Source organism: Camelus ferus, chromosome 10 (genome assembly GCF_009834535.1).
Source record: "Camelus ferus isolate YT-003-E chromosome 10, BCGSAC_Cfer_1.0, whole genome shotgun sequence".
Taxonomy (NCBI): domain Eukaryota; kingdom Metazoa; phylum Chordata; class Mammalia; order Artiodactyla; family Camelidae; genus Camelus; species Camelus ferus.
The window spans coordinates 55,792,031-55,808,493 of record NC_045705.1 but is presented as its reverse complement, the minus strand read 5'-3'; the positions used below and the strand labels follow the sequence as shown (position 1 = coordinate 55,808,493).

Here is a 16,463-nt window from a genome sequence, read left to right as displayed (position 1 = left end):
TTACCACAATAAGGCTAGTTAACACCTCCTTCATGTCACATCATTAGTATTTGTGTGTGTGTGTTGAGAACCTTTAAAAACTACTCTTTTAGCAACTTTCAAGTACATAATGAAGTATTGTTGACTGTAGTCACCATGCTGTACATTGGATCCCTAGGACTTACTTATCTTACACCTGCAAGCTTGTGCCCTCCGAGAAACATCCACCCATTTCTCCCAACTTCGAGCCCCTGGCAACCACTGTTCTACTCTATTTCTATGGGTTTGGCTTTTTAAAATTGCACATGTAAATGAAATCATGCAATATTTGTTTTTCTCTATTTGACTTATTTCACTTAACATAATGTCCTCAAGTTTCATCTATGTTGCTGCAAGGGGCAAGATTTCCTTCTTTTTTATGGCTGAATTGTATGTAGGGTGTGTGTATATGTATATATAAATATATATGTGTAATATATGGTAAATAAAAATGTGATGTATATTATTTTAATTGCTTCAACCATTGATGAAGGTTGTTGTTTATCATGTCCTGGCTATGGAGTATGATGCTGCAATGAGAGTGAGTGTACAGAGATCTCTTTGAGATAATGATTTTATTTCCTTCAGGTGTATACCCAGAAGTTGGATTGTTGGATCATATGGTAGTCCTACTTTTTAATTTTTCAGAAACCTCCATAGTCTTTTCCATAATGGTTGCACCAATTCACATTCCCACCAAAAGTTCACTAAAGTTCTCTTTTCTTCATATCCCTACCAAAGTTTGTTTTCTTTTGTCTTTTTTCATAATAGACATCCTAACAAGTGTGAGGTGATACCTCACTGTAGTTTTGGCTTATATTTCCCTGATGACTAGAGATGTTAAGCATCTTTTCAGACACCAGTTGGCCATTTGTATGTCTTCTTTGGAAAAATGTCTAGATTTTTTGATATGGAAAACAGTAGTTGCCAGAGGTTACGGCAACTACTTGTTGATAGGTTGATAGTAGATGCCAGAGGTTACGGATGAGGGGAGGGTGGAAAGGAAGAAAGGTAGGCATGTCTATGAAGGAGTTGCATGAGTTTAGCCTTGTGGGGATGGATCAGTTTTGCATCTTGACTGCAATGGTATTTATGTGAATCTACACATGTGGTAAAATTCCATAAAACTATACCCATATACACACAAATGAGAGCATGTAAAACTATTAAAATGTAGATAATCTCTGTGGATTCTACCAATGTCAGCTTGCTGGTTTTGCTTTTTTTTTTTTTTTTTTGTAGTTATGCATGATGTTATCACTGGAGGAGGGAGATCAAGATGGTGAAGTAGGAGGACGCTGGGCTTGCCTCCCTTCACAAGCACATCAAAAATACAACTGCATATAGAACTACTCTCACTGAAATCAACCTGGGGATTAGCAGGATGGCTCTTCCACAAACAAGACTAGAAAGAAAGATCTACACAAGAGTCTAGTAGGAGAGGAGGAGAAGCAACCTGGTTGGGACCCACAACCTTAGCAGGGGACAGAGAAGAGGAGAATAATATCACAGGCTGGGGGATCCTGTCTAGGGAGCAAGAGGCTTGAGCACATATTAGGCGTCCCACCTTTCGGGTTTGGCACTGGGAAGATGAGCCCCCTTAGCTGGTTTGAAAACCAGTGGGACTTACGAGATGGCTGTAAGAACCAAGACTCCACTCTTTAAGAGCACATTTACAGATTTGTTTACTCCCAGTCATAGATTAAAAACTGCCTGGGGCTCTGACCTACTTGCCAGAACTGCCCCAGCATGACCCCTGCCTGTGCTAACCCCTTGCTCCCGGGCTACGCCCCAACTAAGGCAGAGACTGCTGTTGCCAACAAGAGTGCCCACACTTGGAGGGAATGGAGCCAGCTTGGACCCCAGCCCTGCCTCTAACCAGAGAAGAGGCAGCCAATGCCCCTAGAGAGGGAGCAAAACTAGCTCCAGGGCAGAGACCACCGTTGCCACCGTTGCCAAAGCTGGCATGCCTGCACAAACTTGGGAGGGAGCGAAGCCAGATGAGTAGTGTGGTATCAGCCCCTCTGGCTCCTGTGCAGCCTCTAAGCAAGGTATACACAGTGGGGAAAAGTGAAACCAGGATAAGCTGCACCCAAGGCTGCCTGGCCACAGCCCAGGCCAAGGGGAAGACTGCTGTCACACTCTGGAAAGCCAACTCCCTCAGGGCTTCTGCTCCAAACAAATAAATGTTTGCCAGAGTGTGGAGAGTAAAGGAAATCCTAGTACACTGTTGGTGGGAATTTAAATTGGTGTAACTACTATTGAAAACAATCTGGAGTTTCCTCAAAAAATTAAAAATAGAACTGCCCTGTGATCCAGCAGTTCCACTCATGGTTATATATCCTAAGAAAATGAAAACATTAATTGAAAAAAAATATGCACTCCAATGTTCATAGCAGCATTATTTATAATAGCCAAGATATAAAAGCAACTTAAGTGTCCATCTACGGAGGAATGGATAAAGAAGATGTGGTATATGTGTGTGTGTATATATATATATATACACACACACACACAATGGAATATTATTCAGGCCATAAAAAAGAACAAAATTTTGCCATTTGCAATGATATAGATGGACCTGGAGGGTTATTATGCTTAGTGACATAAGTCAGACAGAAAAAGACAAATACTGTATGTTTTCATGTATATGTGAAATCTAAAAAATAAAACAAACAAATGAACATAATAAAGCAAAGACAGGCTCATAAATACAGACTCATAAATACAGAGAACAAAATAGTGGTTACCAGTGGGGAGAGGGAAAGGAGGAGGGACAAAATAGGGGAAAGAGATTAAGAGGTATGAACTACTAGGCATAAAATAGGTAAGATACAGGGATATAATGTACAACACAGGGAATGGAGCCAATATCTTATAATAAATTTAAGTGGAGTATAATCTATAAAAATATTGAATCACCATGTTGTACACTTGAAGCTACTGTAATGTTGTAAATCAACTGTACTTCAATTTTTAAAAAATGACATTCATTGAGCTAGACCTTTATAATTCATTCATATTTCTTTATGTAAATTAACTTTAATAATCTTTTTATTTAAAAAATTTGTTCATTGAAGCTTTTCCCAATTGCCGGTTTAGGTTTATCTACAATACATTTTCTCAATTCTGTTTTCTTCCTCACAGTCTCAATAATTAAATACATAAAAAACAATGGGTAATTAAATTAATTGAGTCTCATTAATTGCTTAATTGAAAAAGGAATACATCTGTGTGTTTATTTCTATATCCTCTATAGATCTATGACTAAAATCTAATGTAGATTTTTTAAAAGTTTTTTTAGTAAATAGAATGGTGTTCGTGAGTTAGTAGTTTTAATCTGGAAATGAAAGTTCCTCTCCATGAATCAGGGACACATTGTTAAATTGCCTGTGACATCATCTACCTCCAGGAGCAGAAATTAGAAAAGATGACATTGATTCTATGTGTCATTAAATTGTGAAAGGTGAAGTCTGTTTCTCAAACAGTTCATTCTTCAGTAGGGAAAGATGGTCCAAAATACAAATAATTAAAATAAGTGTGATTAATTATGACTGAGGTAATAATGGCTGACATCAATTGAGTCCTTATTACATATTGAGTACTATTCTTAGTAATTAGTATTTAAACCTCACAAAAACTTTATGCAGTGGTAATTATCATTGCATGTATTTTATGGATGAGGAACACAAGAACAATGACGTTAAATCACTTGTCCAAAGTGGCACAGCAAGAGCCTCAATCATAGTGTAAACAAAATGCTCAAGTTCCTGCGTTAATGGTCTAAGTCATTAATGGTCTACTGTGTTGCTGCTTTTCTACGGGAAGACAGTAAGACCTCTGGCTTCCAGACAATGGGCATTGGGATTCCTGTCCTCCATGTCTTACTGATGACCTGACTGAAAATGATTCTCGCCCTACTCTGTCTCCTTATAGAGAAGATGGGTATGGAGGATACAGACAGAGAGATAAGGGGAAATTAGGGACTGGAAAGGGGAGCTCCTTCCCATGAGACAGGGCCCCGAGCTCCCATTGCCTGAAGCCAGACTAGCTTAGGGGAAAGAGAATGGGGTGGGGGGATCTCTTTTACTTCACCAGAACCAATACCCTGCTCTCCTCTAATTCACATACATTCCTCACTTTATAGACAGGGTATGGGAGTTCTCCCAAGCAGCTCCCTTAAGGATTTTGTTTCATTCCAGATCCTTAACTAGTCCACTTTATTTTTTCCATGTGATAATAGATATAAATAACTAATCACTCTCCTAGCAGCAGGGCTTAAGTAAAAGCTGGGACAGAGACCTTGGGGACTGCTGTTCAAAGCCCCAGATCTCTAAAGCTGAGGGTGCAAATAAGGATGAAGAAGACTTAGAAGAAGAGACACACAAAAGAGGAGAGAGAGAGAGGACAGAAAGGAAGTGACAATGAGTGACCAAAATGAGGAATAAAACCTGGAGAGGAGCTTCTAAAATAAATGTTCCCACCAGCCAGGCTTTTGTGAAGATGATGAAAAGAACGGTGTTTTGACTAAATCCTTGATAAGGCTAAGAATTCCAGATTCATGACTATGGCAGTGAAGAATGGGAAAGAACCAAAATTCAGGTCAGTTAGAGTATCTGATGAATCTTCTCACTGAGGTCTCACTGCAGGCACAAGGGTAGAGAGGGCAGCAAAAGGATCTGGTTTCTCAGCAAAAAAAAAAAAGTGATGGTATTATATATCAAGAGTACGTGGAGAGTGGGCTTGGGTCCTTAAGACTCTCAGACATCTCTAAAACCTGGCATCTTTAAGGATTACTTCCTCAAATGTATAAAATAAGGCCAAAGATAGATCTGGAACACATGAGGCGAAGAAGAGTTATGGGAGCAAACCAGATAGCAGGTGTAGACTCAGGGGTAAATGATACAGTCCTACTTGCTCTCTTCATGTCTAAACTTTCAACCTCTTTGGCCTCCTTTCTAACCCTGTGATTTCCTGTGTGACTTTTTTTTTCCTCCAGAAGTCCAGGTAAGCTCAGAAGATAGAATCTCTTCCAAAAGTGTGAGGAGGGGTAGCTCTGTAATCATCAGAGATTCAAACACTTTGTGGTGAGAAGTCACTATTTGACTGTCAGCCAAGACTGATAAGCCAAATCAGTGAATCTTGGATGGAGCCTAGGCTGTATGTGCCTTTAAATCAAGGACAGTGATGGACATAGTTGTGTATCTTCAGCACCTGGAAAAGTACCCAGTGTGCAATCGTCATTCAATACCACCTAAATTGAAAATAGGGTAGGACTTTTCTTTCCATATCCCTTATAACAACCCTGAAGGAATTTCCAGGTCCTGAGGACACAGCTATGTATTGAATCAATTAACCGCTTGTAGGGCATGTCAATCAATCTATATGCTTTGATGAATTGAGAATCTGCTTAAAATCAGGAATGTAAGGTGGTCAGAGAATCAATTTGCATGTGCAGGGAAATTGATCATTTAGTGACTTTAAAAGAACACAAATTTATGTGCTAGGCATTGTGTTAAGGATATTACCATTATTAAAAATACAACCATGGGAAATCCTACAGGTAGAATAAACAGAAGAATGGATTGCGTATTTAAACTATTTAGAAAGGAATGACAAGGGACAAAAGTTAGGAGATTTTTTTAAAAATGGAGAAATGGATTAAGTAATTGAGATAGAAAAGGAATTATCAAGAAAAGTGAAGACAAGGAGCCCAGGAGAAGGTGAGGAAACACATGAAGCGTAAAAGTGTGAGCTGAATCTCTGGGGTCTGCATGGGGTCCACAGTTTATGTGACACGGTTTGAGACCTTGAGAATTAGCTTCTGATTAATGAAAACCCAAGTCCCCTTTAAGTCAGAGCCTTGGGAAATGTTGGGTGGCTGCAGGGATGAGACAAAGGTCTATGATTTTTAACCCCTGCAGAACCCACAGATAATCTCATGTACCACAGAAAACAGCTCTGAGCAAATCAAGTACAAACGCTCAGTTTTTCAGTATGAAACCAGAAAGAAAAGCAACAGGCTTGGTTGTACTCCTAAATGCTACAGAGATTTCGCCCATTCCTGGAGTCTTTCTAACCTACAGTGCATACAAAGGACTCTGTCATTTGCTTAGTGTATCACCTTAGACGTATACAGTATAACTCTATAGAATGGAAGGAAAAGGCTATTGTAAGGATTCTACTAAAGACTGAGGCATGTGTAATGTCCTAGTGTCCTGACACATAATGGAAACTCAAGCAATTATTTGTTCCTTATATTTCCTTTTCAACTCTGTCTTCCCTGTCTGCTTCCCTCCCCCACTCCTGCTTCTCTAACATTGCATGAGTATTTTCTGAGCCTTTCACTTACTGGTAGAAGTCAGGTTTTTCCTCCTCTTCTTGCCCGACTGAAGACAGAGTCGCTTTTCCCTCAACCTACTCTGGTCCTAGTGCTCCTGGCTTGATGTTGTACTTATTTACCATCAGAAATGCCCACCCTCACTCACAATGCTCCTCATCTCTTTTTCCTTTTCACTCAGACACATTATCTTTTATCCGCTGCTCAGATGACCTCTAGTTTAATACTTCCAGTGACAATCAAATCCAGCCTCCTCAAAACCCCATCATCTGATACCTGTTCTCCAGGCTTCTTAAGAACACTTGACACATCTCAGGGTGAATGAATAACACTGGTGTATACCCACCAGACAGAGAGAAAGGAGTCTCTTCTCAGTAATAGTAACAAAACTTGGAAAGTGAAGAATAATTTAACCCTTGCAAAACACTTTCCTGTTGGAAACGCCATTCTATTCTCACACCCTGTGTGAAGAGCATGACTGGCCAAGGCAAATACTAGTACCATTTAAATATAATAAAACCAAAGCCCACGGTTAAGTGACTTCCCCAGTATCATTGTTGTTACTAAGTAGCAGAGCTGGCATTTGAACAAAATTCTTCTGAAGATGAAGGCCCAGTAATCTTGCAGACATTTTTTTTTTCTTGTAGTGGAAAAGGGTCCTAGGAGTCATGCATTAAATTCACACCAAGATATTCTTTTCAAAGCATGTGAGATGGATAGTCCATACAAACCGTAATAGAAAGTGGCCCCATTTCTCTTCGGCTGATGCCACCAAGGCACAATTTTTATACTCCTAGAGATTGGCTGCCGGCACTAGATGATACCTTAACGTTTGAATGTCACAGAGACTTCTCACTTTTGTTAAATCTCATCAGACTCTGCAGCTTTCAAAAAATATTCTCCTTGAACTTTCCTAAATAACCAATTTCTATCCTTATATCTCCAAATAGGTGATATGCCAACAGTAGTTTGTGTTGTACTGTTGAAAACTAGTGCTCTCAAATGTTAATCATAAAATCTACCTTTTAAGGATAAGTTTCGAATCCATATTATGAAATTTTGAATTCTTTGAGACTCAGCACATCAGTAGCTAAGGTATTCAGATGCTAGGCAACATGGATTTCCAGGTGTATGTGTTTTGGAGATGAACACCTATAATGAACTCTTACCATTTTTTGTAGCTTCCCAAAGTCTCCAGAGGTTTATCAACTGAATTTTCCTCCCAGGCATACTGAGTTAATATTAGTTATTCCCTCAAATCAACTGTCTATTTTATTTTATTTATTTGCTTATTTATTTATTAACTGTTTCCTTGTTTGCCGTAGGCTGTTCATACTTGCTCTTCCAACACAGCTTAGAATCAATTTTCCATTGATCTTTTAGGTTTCATACTTGCTGGGAAACCTTTACATCTGCCCTCGATATCAGCAGTCAAGATAAGGAGCACCATGAAAAACACCCTGTAAGTTGCCTGTGTTAATAGGGTGCTATTCAAATATAGTGCTTTCTTTGTTGATTTTGTCTTTTTTTTTTTTTTTGGTTATATAATTTCTAAGAACATCAACCGGGTCTATTCTGCATATATTGTTGTGTCCCTAGTATATATTGTTCAAAGCCTTATATATAATCAACTCGGAATAATACATTGAGTTTTTCTGTATACACTGTATTCTCCCGTGCCTAGAAATCTCCAGGGAATGACTAAATTACCATCTTTGCTGTCACTGGAAGTCAAGACTGATAAACATCTTATGAACAGGTAGCACACTCAGAAGCAACTTCTACAGGACTAGAGACCCTATTGCATGACCTGAAGGGAATATTTTCCTCTCTGCAAGGCCTGCAATGTGGCTCAACACCACTGCTTCCCCATTTCTGCTGACTGGTTTCCCAGGCATGGAGAAGGCACATCACTGGATCTCCATCCCATTATTGGTGGTTTACATCTCCATACTTCTTGGTAATGGCACCCTTCTCTTTCTCATCAGGAATAATTATAACCTCCATGAGCCCATGTACTATTTCTTAGCTATGTTGGCAGCCACTGACCTTGGAGTGACATTGACCACGATGCCCACAGTTCTGGGGGTCCTGTGGTTGAATCACAGGGAGATTGGCCATGGGGCCTGCTTCTTTCAGGCCTACTTTATTCATACTCTTTCTATAGCAGAATCTGGTATTTTGCTTTCCATGGCCTATGACCATTTTATTGCCATCTGCAACCCCTTGAGATATTCTTCAATTCTTACCAACACCAAGGTAATAAAGATTGGGATGGGGGTATTGACAAGGGCCGGTCTGTCAATTATGCCAATAATTCTTTGCCTTCCCTGGTTTCCCTATTGTCGATCCCGGGTACTCTCCCATGCTTTCTGTCTACACCAGGATGTCATCAAGTTAGCCTGTGCTAACATTACTTTCAATCGTCTCTATCCAGTTGTGGTTGTATTTGCAATGGTCTTGTTGGACTTCCTCATCATATTTTTCTCCTACACTTTGATCCTCAAGACTGTCATGAGCATCACTTCTGGAGAAAGGGCCAAAGCCCTCAACACATGTGTCTCCCACATCTGCTGCATCCTGGTTTTCTATGTCACTGTGGTTGGTCTGACATTCATCCATAGGTTTGGAAGACATGCTCCTCATGTGGTCCACATCACGATGAGCTATGTCTACTTCCTTTTTCCCCCTTTCATGAACCCTGTCATCTATAGCATTAAAACCAAGCAGATCCAGAGTGGTATAATTCGCTTCTTTTCTCTGCCTCATTCTAGAGCATAACTTTGACTCACTGCTCTCTGAAGAATAATTCAGGGAACCTGGACAAGCTGACAGCTCTGTTGGTGGGAGCAACTAGGGAAAGCCATGTTAATGGAAGCCAACATTTGTGCTATTTAGAACATCATCTCCTCCTCCCCCCAAAATAAAAAGAAATTAAAATAATACAATAATAGAACATCATCTCACTCTGCCCATTTGTAGCTGAGTTGTATATTACATAATATATATACAACACTAATCTCGTGTCCAAGTGTTTGCTGTTTTCCCAGGTAATCACCCTGTTTGGTGAGCCTCTGGTGCCTATTATATGATTCTTGGATTTATGGTAAGGGTCACCAGTATTTAAGTCAAAGCTCATTGTTTTTTCACTATGTTCTGCATGTATTGGCTTTGATATACCTAAAAATAGCACACTCTTGACTTCAGACTTGTATCCAGTTTTGTTTTTGTTTTTATTTTTTGCTTATATGGAAATAATTGCTGTTTCTAGAAAACTGCACTAAGTAAAGCAATGAGCCTTACCTTGTTCTCAGTTCAATATGACAACTCTAGAGAAAGTACATTTAAGTATATCTAAATCTGTTCAGTTAAAATTTTGATAAACATTTATTAAATAATATTATTTATATGTAAGTAATATAACAGATATAATTATATCTATGCTGTTATTTTTACTACAACTACTACTAAATAGAAATATAATTCTTCATCCAGATGATCATTGTCTTGATGAGTTAGTCCTAATATGGAGAAAACAAACTTGAAACAAGATCTTTAGCAACTTTCAGGCTAATAAATGATCTTTATCAGATCAGCTCAAGGGACTATTTGTTTGATAATTAATTAATTAATTAACTTCTACTCAACTCAGCTGTATGTCTGTAATTAAGTATGACATTTATATTTTTTCTTTCATAGCTTCTAGACTGTGTATTTCAGGGGAATAATGATAACATAGGTCTGTTCCCTACTGTATTATAGAAACTACCACATGCATCATCTTTAGTAAAATATAGTTTTGATTAAAATGAATGAAACTTAAAGTGACTCATATCTGTGTGTGTGTCTCTTGGTTTTCTATCTCTAAATATGTGTAACTTCTGAGTGTCTTGTTACTACGCCCTGTAATACCTTCAAGTAGTTGGACATCTTCCATTGTATTCTCATTTAATACCTTCAAAAATATAAGGTCACCAGTCTTTCAGTAGGAGTCCATTCCTTGCTCATGCTCTTGGGACTGAATTAAGGGAGATCTAAGCTAAATCAAAGGAAAATTTTCTTGATTTTTATCTTTAGGCCAGTAATCCTAGGGCTTGCCACAGTAGACTAATATAAATGGTATTAGAATAACAATATGTTTTCTAAAGTCTTCAAATGGGTACATTTGATTGCAACCCCTAAAATTTCTCTCCTCTCTCTTTCTGTCCTTCCTTATCTTGCAGAGAGACGATAGAGACATTAGAGAAAGAGCTCATAAATGACTGGGAAGTTCAGTTTTTCCTATGAAACAGAGCAAAGCTCTGGGGTTGCAGTGGCATCTCAAGAGTAAAGTCAAAAGAGATTGGGTGTAGAGTTTCTTGATAGATCAATTTAATGTCCTGCTCGGATACTTGTAGTCACACATACCTTAATGTAGAGGTAAATTTCTGAGAGTTCTCAAAAAGGCCATCCTACTAGCCTTTTCTTTCTTGCTTCTATGTGATACTTAAAATTAGTCATCTTTCTGGTGACAAGACTATTGCCCAAACCAGAACATAGGGTGAGAACGTGGGGGACCACTGTACCAAAGCTTCCAATCCCCAAGGCTATGAGAAGAAAGAAGGAGGGAGGAGGCAGAAAAGGGCCTTGGCGAGGACCTTCTGAAACAAATGCTTCTTGAAGCTTGGCTTCTGGGTATGATTTAAAGAGGTGATCTTGAAAGTAAGACCTTGGCCAGGCTCAGGCTAGAGTCACACCTATGGAACCGATGAGCAAAGGACTGATGAACAGGTCAGTAAGTGGCTCCAGTGTGTCTTGTCCTGGAGGGCTAAGTGTAAATAACAGGGCATGGCAGGGTAGGTTGAGGTGTAGAGAGTTGGTTTATTGGAACTTACAGAGGAAGGTGGCAGTATGTCAGTCAAGAGGTAATGGGATATAGGAACATATCCCCAAAGCTTCCCCTAAAAATTGTCTTCTGAGTAATCTCTTCTTCATATTTTTTTGCAACAGGAAAATGCTTAAAATCTGCCTTCCCTTCCCTACTAGGTGGATGGGGAAGAGAAAGGCAGAACATCTGTGGGAATAGCGGCAGATATCTCTGGTGTGGTTCAGGACTCTGGGATGGATTAGCTGTTGTTCCCTTTCTTTCTCTCTTCAGCTGTTTGAACCAGCTTCCTCTTTGCTCCTGCATGTTCCACCAGGAATTTACTCCCCAAGAGCCTAAATCAGGCTATGGAGAGGAGGCACTATGATGACCAACAGTATAGAACAGAAAGAAAACATTGTCAAGTAGACCATTCTCAGATTAGGGCAAAGACATACTTTGAGGGGATTTGACATTAAACATGCTTTAAATTTCTATGTATTTCCAGAGGTGAGCCCAGGATCCATCAGGAAATAAATGTACAAATCCTGAAAACCAAAGGCAGAGGAGAATTTCTTTGTTCATTGTCTTCCATGTTGAAGTATAGGCACTGCAGATTTTGAGCATCTCAAAACCCACACAGAGAGGGAGTGGACCTGGTGTTGGGTTGGAGGGGGGAGGGGAAGGTGGTCACCATTTTTACCAGCAAGGGACACTACCTAAGTGAAAACTCTGCTGGATGCTTTGGATAGAAGACCATTCAGAGCCAACAGTCACTAGTAAGAAGGTCAAGAATTTAGTGTAACTGTAGGTCAAATAATCAATCCATGGATTTGGAAAAGAACAAACATTATGTACTGAAACTTCTAATGAGAATTCGGTGATTAAGTGAGGTCTACTGGATACTATCCATCAGGATAGATAGCACTGTTAGTTATAGATTACCTAGTCAGAGAGCAGAGTTGAGGTCAGAAATGCAGAAGATAAGAAGAAAAATTAAAAGGCAAACAAGGATTGGGGGAATGAAGATTGAAAACAAGTGGGAAAAAGAGCCCAAGGAAAGGCAAATGTTGTAAAGTTTGTCACATAAATGTCTGGCTGGTGTTTCTCCTTGAGAAGAATTTTAGAGGAAGAGAGGCTCAGAGTCTCTCCTGAAGACTGCAAGTTTCTGGAACAGAATGTTTAGTTTGGAGAAATAGTTTTTCATCAATATAAGATCAAGGGCTTCCCAGAGAAGGACCCTCCTTTGAGCTGATGGATATAGTTTTCAAGGTTATAAGTCAACAGTCTTAGAATTATGGGACTTTGTTTCAAACTATGTCATTGAGTACATGACTATAATCACCAATTAACTGTTCCTCCAATCCCTAGCCTCTTGATACACCCACCCACACCCACACACATACACAGACACACACACACACACATTATCGCCACCCAGCTCCACAAAGTATGCTCATTACTTGATTGAACCAAGCAGAGATGCTTAGTCCTTGAGTGTGAACACAGAAAGATGACATATTAAGACTTTTTTTTTTATTGAGCAAATAATGATTAACACTGTTCATAAAACAGGCTGTAGGAAAGAGAAGGCACCTCTCAATTTCCTGTCACCAAGACCACAACTACTGAATCTCATCTAGTTTTCCCAATTACCCAATAACATATATCCTGTTGCTTTCCAATACATTTAGCCTTTCTTACATTTTTTTTCTGCCTTCAAACATGCTCTTTCCTAAGCCTAGAATATGAATCACCCTCTTCTCCCTTGTTCTCTGCATTTATCATGGAATCTCCTTTTGCCTTCCAGATTCACCTCTTAGAGCACATCCTATGTGAAAGTCTCCCCAGAAGATTCAGATGCTTCTTCCTCTTAACTCAAATTTCACTTTGTATTTATTACACTTATTATCTTTTCTTTATCTAGTAGAATATTTTCTCACTTTACATTTATATATGTTACTCCACTATAAATGAAATCCTTTGACTCCAGGGATAATGTTTTACTATCTGTTCCTTTGTAAACCCAAAGCTTAGCACAATGAATTGAGGAGGGTAAAAAAGCTGATTTTCTCACAGATACTACTGAACAGATTATAAATTTCTGGAATTCCTCTTGTCTAATGTCGTACAGAAAAAGAACAACTCCACTGTTTCCTTGCATTTTGACCTTTTGAAGTGCTTTTAATCATTTTCCGGATCAGTTATTTAAAAATGGGGAAAATAAGACTTCTGTGGGCATTCTGTTAAAAGTAAGGGGGCATATGCAACACATGTAGACCATGTTTGTTGTGTAATAAGAAGCAATTATTCTCTCTATCTCTGTCTTCCCTCTCTGTTTCCCCCTGCCTCAGCCTGGCATAGGAAACAACACTGACTAGACGTGTGCAAATAGGCAACTCAGGGAGACCCATCCCTGCCAAAATATTGTTTCTTGCTGTTGTTATTTTGCTTTGTTTTGTTTCTGTTTCTGTTTTATACTTTTGATTCTCTTCTGAATTCTACCAAGGTCAAGTTTGCCCCCGCCCCCAACCTCATAGGCAGCCCAAGCCTCAAGATGGTCTGGTCTGTGCTCACCAAAGTGTCCCCCCTCTTCTCATTTCTCCCCACCCCACAACAGACACCAGTAACCTTTCACTAATCCTAGCTATTTGCTTCAGTCACTATCACCCCAAGCCTTCTTAAAACCCCACTATCCTAAACCTCTTCTCCACTAAATATTTTGAATAAATCAGAATGAGTCAACATATCTGAGTGTGATGGCTTCCCACCTGCCTCTGCCAGACAGAATCAGAATGGCCCTTTACAATAAATGTAACCCAACCCCCTACAAATGCACAGTGTCTTACCAGTGACCAACTCTGAAATGATATTGCATTTACTCCTCACAGGACAAGACGAAGTTGGCTAGTCTCATTTATTTCCAGCTGAGGATTGTAAGCTGAGAGAGTCCAAAGGATTTGCCCAAAATTACATGGTTAAAAATTGGAGGAGCTGGGACCTCAACTAAGGAGTTTTCTAAAAGTCAAAGTCTAGAGGTCTTAGAGGAGTTATACATATATGTTATAAACTCACTCTAGAAAATTCTCCTTAATGTCTATGATGATATATTGGCATTTCTCATGTCCTAGTTTATCCCAACACTGATAAATGTATTTACAAAGAGCAGATGGTTAACGATTTTAGAGCCTTACCTGTGGTAACAAGCTATCACATTAGCCCTCTTGTATGACTTTTCAAACAAATCAAACCTCGGCAGTCTAATCATTTGTTGCTCTCACCTGCATTTTTATAACTGTATTGAATATCCATTATTTTTTCAATTCATTCTTGCCTTAGAAATTTCTCTTCTGAGAAAATTCTGAAAAAAACAAATATTTCCCTTTCTTTACACGATTGATTCCCACACATCTATCAGATATTACCCTGAGGAAGCCTTCCTTGACTGTTCCCAAACCTTGCCAGATTTATTAAAATAAGTTATTTATATGCTCCTGTAGAATACTGTAAGTCTTCTATCATAATTTTATTTTATATCAGTGTTATTTCTCTTTTATTCCTTGAAGCTATTTAAAGCTTTAAGGTTCACAAGAACAAGAACCCACTCTGTTGTGCACACTCATGACTGTATCCTCCATGCCTAGTATGTTGCCTGGCAGATTTACTAGGTACTAAATTTATAGTTGTTGTTCCTATTATTGTTACTTCTTTCCATCTCTGAGACTCTCCCAAGAATGGATGCTTTATTTCTTTGGTGTCACTGCAGTTCAGGGAAGCTCTACACTCAGAAAAAAAGAAGTCACTAAAGGAAAATTTTTGAAGACCTACAGACCTATACATAGGGTTTCCTTAAGAGAAGCCTTATCCTATTATAGTGCCCATCATGGGACTCAACACGAGTGTCTCACCCTTCCTGCTGACTGGATTTGTGGGCCTGGAAAAGGCCTACCACTGGATCTCCATCCCATTATCTGTAGTCTACATCTCCATCCTTCTTGGCAACAGCATTCTCATATTTCTCTTCAGAAATGACCATAGCCTTCAGGAGCCTAGGTACTATTTCTTAGCCATGCTGGCAGCTGCAGGCCTTGGGATGACCCAGATTACCATGCCTACTGTGCTGTGCATGGTGTGGATGAGTCACAGAGAAATGAGCCATGGAGCCTGCTTTCTTCAAGCCTACTTCATCCATAGTCTCTCCATCACAGAGTCTGGAATTTTGCTTGCCACGGCCTATGATCGGTTCATTGCCATGCGCAACCCTCTGAGATGCACTTCCATTCTTACCAACACTCAAGTGATAAAGATTGGGGCGGGCATTTTTATGAGGGGATTTGTTCTCATCTTGCCCCCAATATTGCCTCTCTATTGGTTTTCCTGTTGCAGATCTCATGTCCTCTCTCATGCATTCTGCCTCCATCAGGATGTTATAAAACTCCTGTGCTGACATCACCTTCAATCGTCTGTATCCTATTGTGGTGATATTTTCTATGGCCCTACTGGACTGTCTGACAATCTTTTGCTCCTATATTATGACTCTCAAGACTGTCGTGAGCGTTGCTTTTGGAGAGGAGAGGGCCAAAGCCCTCAACACTTGTGTCTCCCTCATCTGCTACATCTTGGTCTTCTATGTGACTGTGGTTGGTTTGACATTCATCCACAGATTTGGGAAGAAAGCCCCTCATCTGGTACACATCACAATGAGCTACATCTATTTGTTTCCCCCCCCTTTTATGAATCCTGTCATCTACAGCATTAAAACTAAGCAGATTCGCAGTAGCATACTCCAGTTATTCTCTCTGCCATCATCAAAAACATGACATTTACAGGGGAGAGGGTAGAGCTCAGTAGTAGAATGTGTTCTTAGCATGCACCAGGTCCTGAGTTCAATCCCCAGTACCCCCATTAAAATAAAAATAAATTTTAAAAAACCTTATTACCTACCCCCCAAAAAAATTAAAAATTTTTTTAAATTTAAAAAAAAAACGTGACATTTACACTTTCCTATCTGGGAAAGGACTAAGAGATTATAAACATAAGGATAATTTGACTGGCACAAGTTTCTAAGAAATATATTAAAATAGATGGACAGCTGTCAAAAAAATATCTTTCAGACACAACTCTTTCTTCTGCTGCTCCCTTTTTTATGAGGGTGAAGTATAGTAAGCTGTGTAAAAACTTAAACACAGTGCAAGGTGCTTAGCATGTGCTCAACTGATACTCATTTTGTACTCAAATACTCTTATCCTACTAACAGCAGCT

General features: G+C 39.3%; 2 protein-coding genes across 2 annotated transcripts; both read left to right on the top strand.

Moving 5' to 3' along the window:
* The first annotated feature begins 8,203 nt into the window (after positions 1-8,203).
* Positions 8,204-9,272, top strand: LOC102504321 (olfactory receptor 51B6). The gene has a single exon (XM_014568346.2). The coding sequence runs from the start codon at positions 8,204-8,206 to the stop codon at positions 9,137-9,139; it is 936 nt and encodes a 311-aa protein (XP_014423832.2). The 3' UTR covers positions 9,140-9,272.
* A 5,809-nt stretch (positions 9,273-15,081) lies between these two features.
* On the top strand, positions 15,082-16,021 carry LOC106731188 (olfactory receptor 51B6-like). Its single transcript, XM_014568347.2, is given in 2 exon segments — positions 15,082-15,638; positions 15,640-16,021. Coding segments are annotated over 2 exon segments (936 nt in total). The 5' UTR covers positions 15,082-15,084.
* The last annotated feature ends 442 nt before the right edge of the window (positions 16,022-16,463 follow it).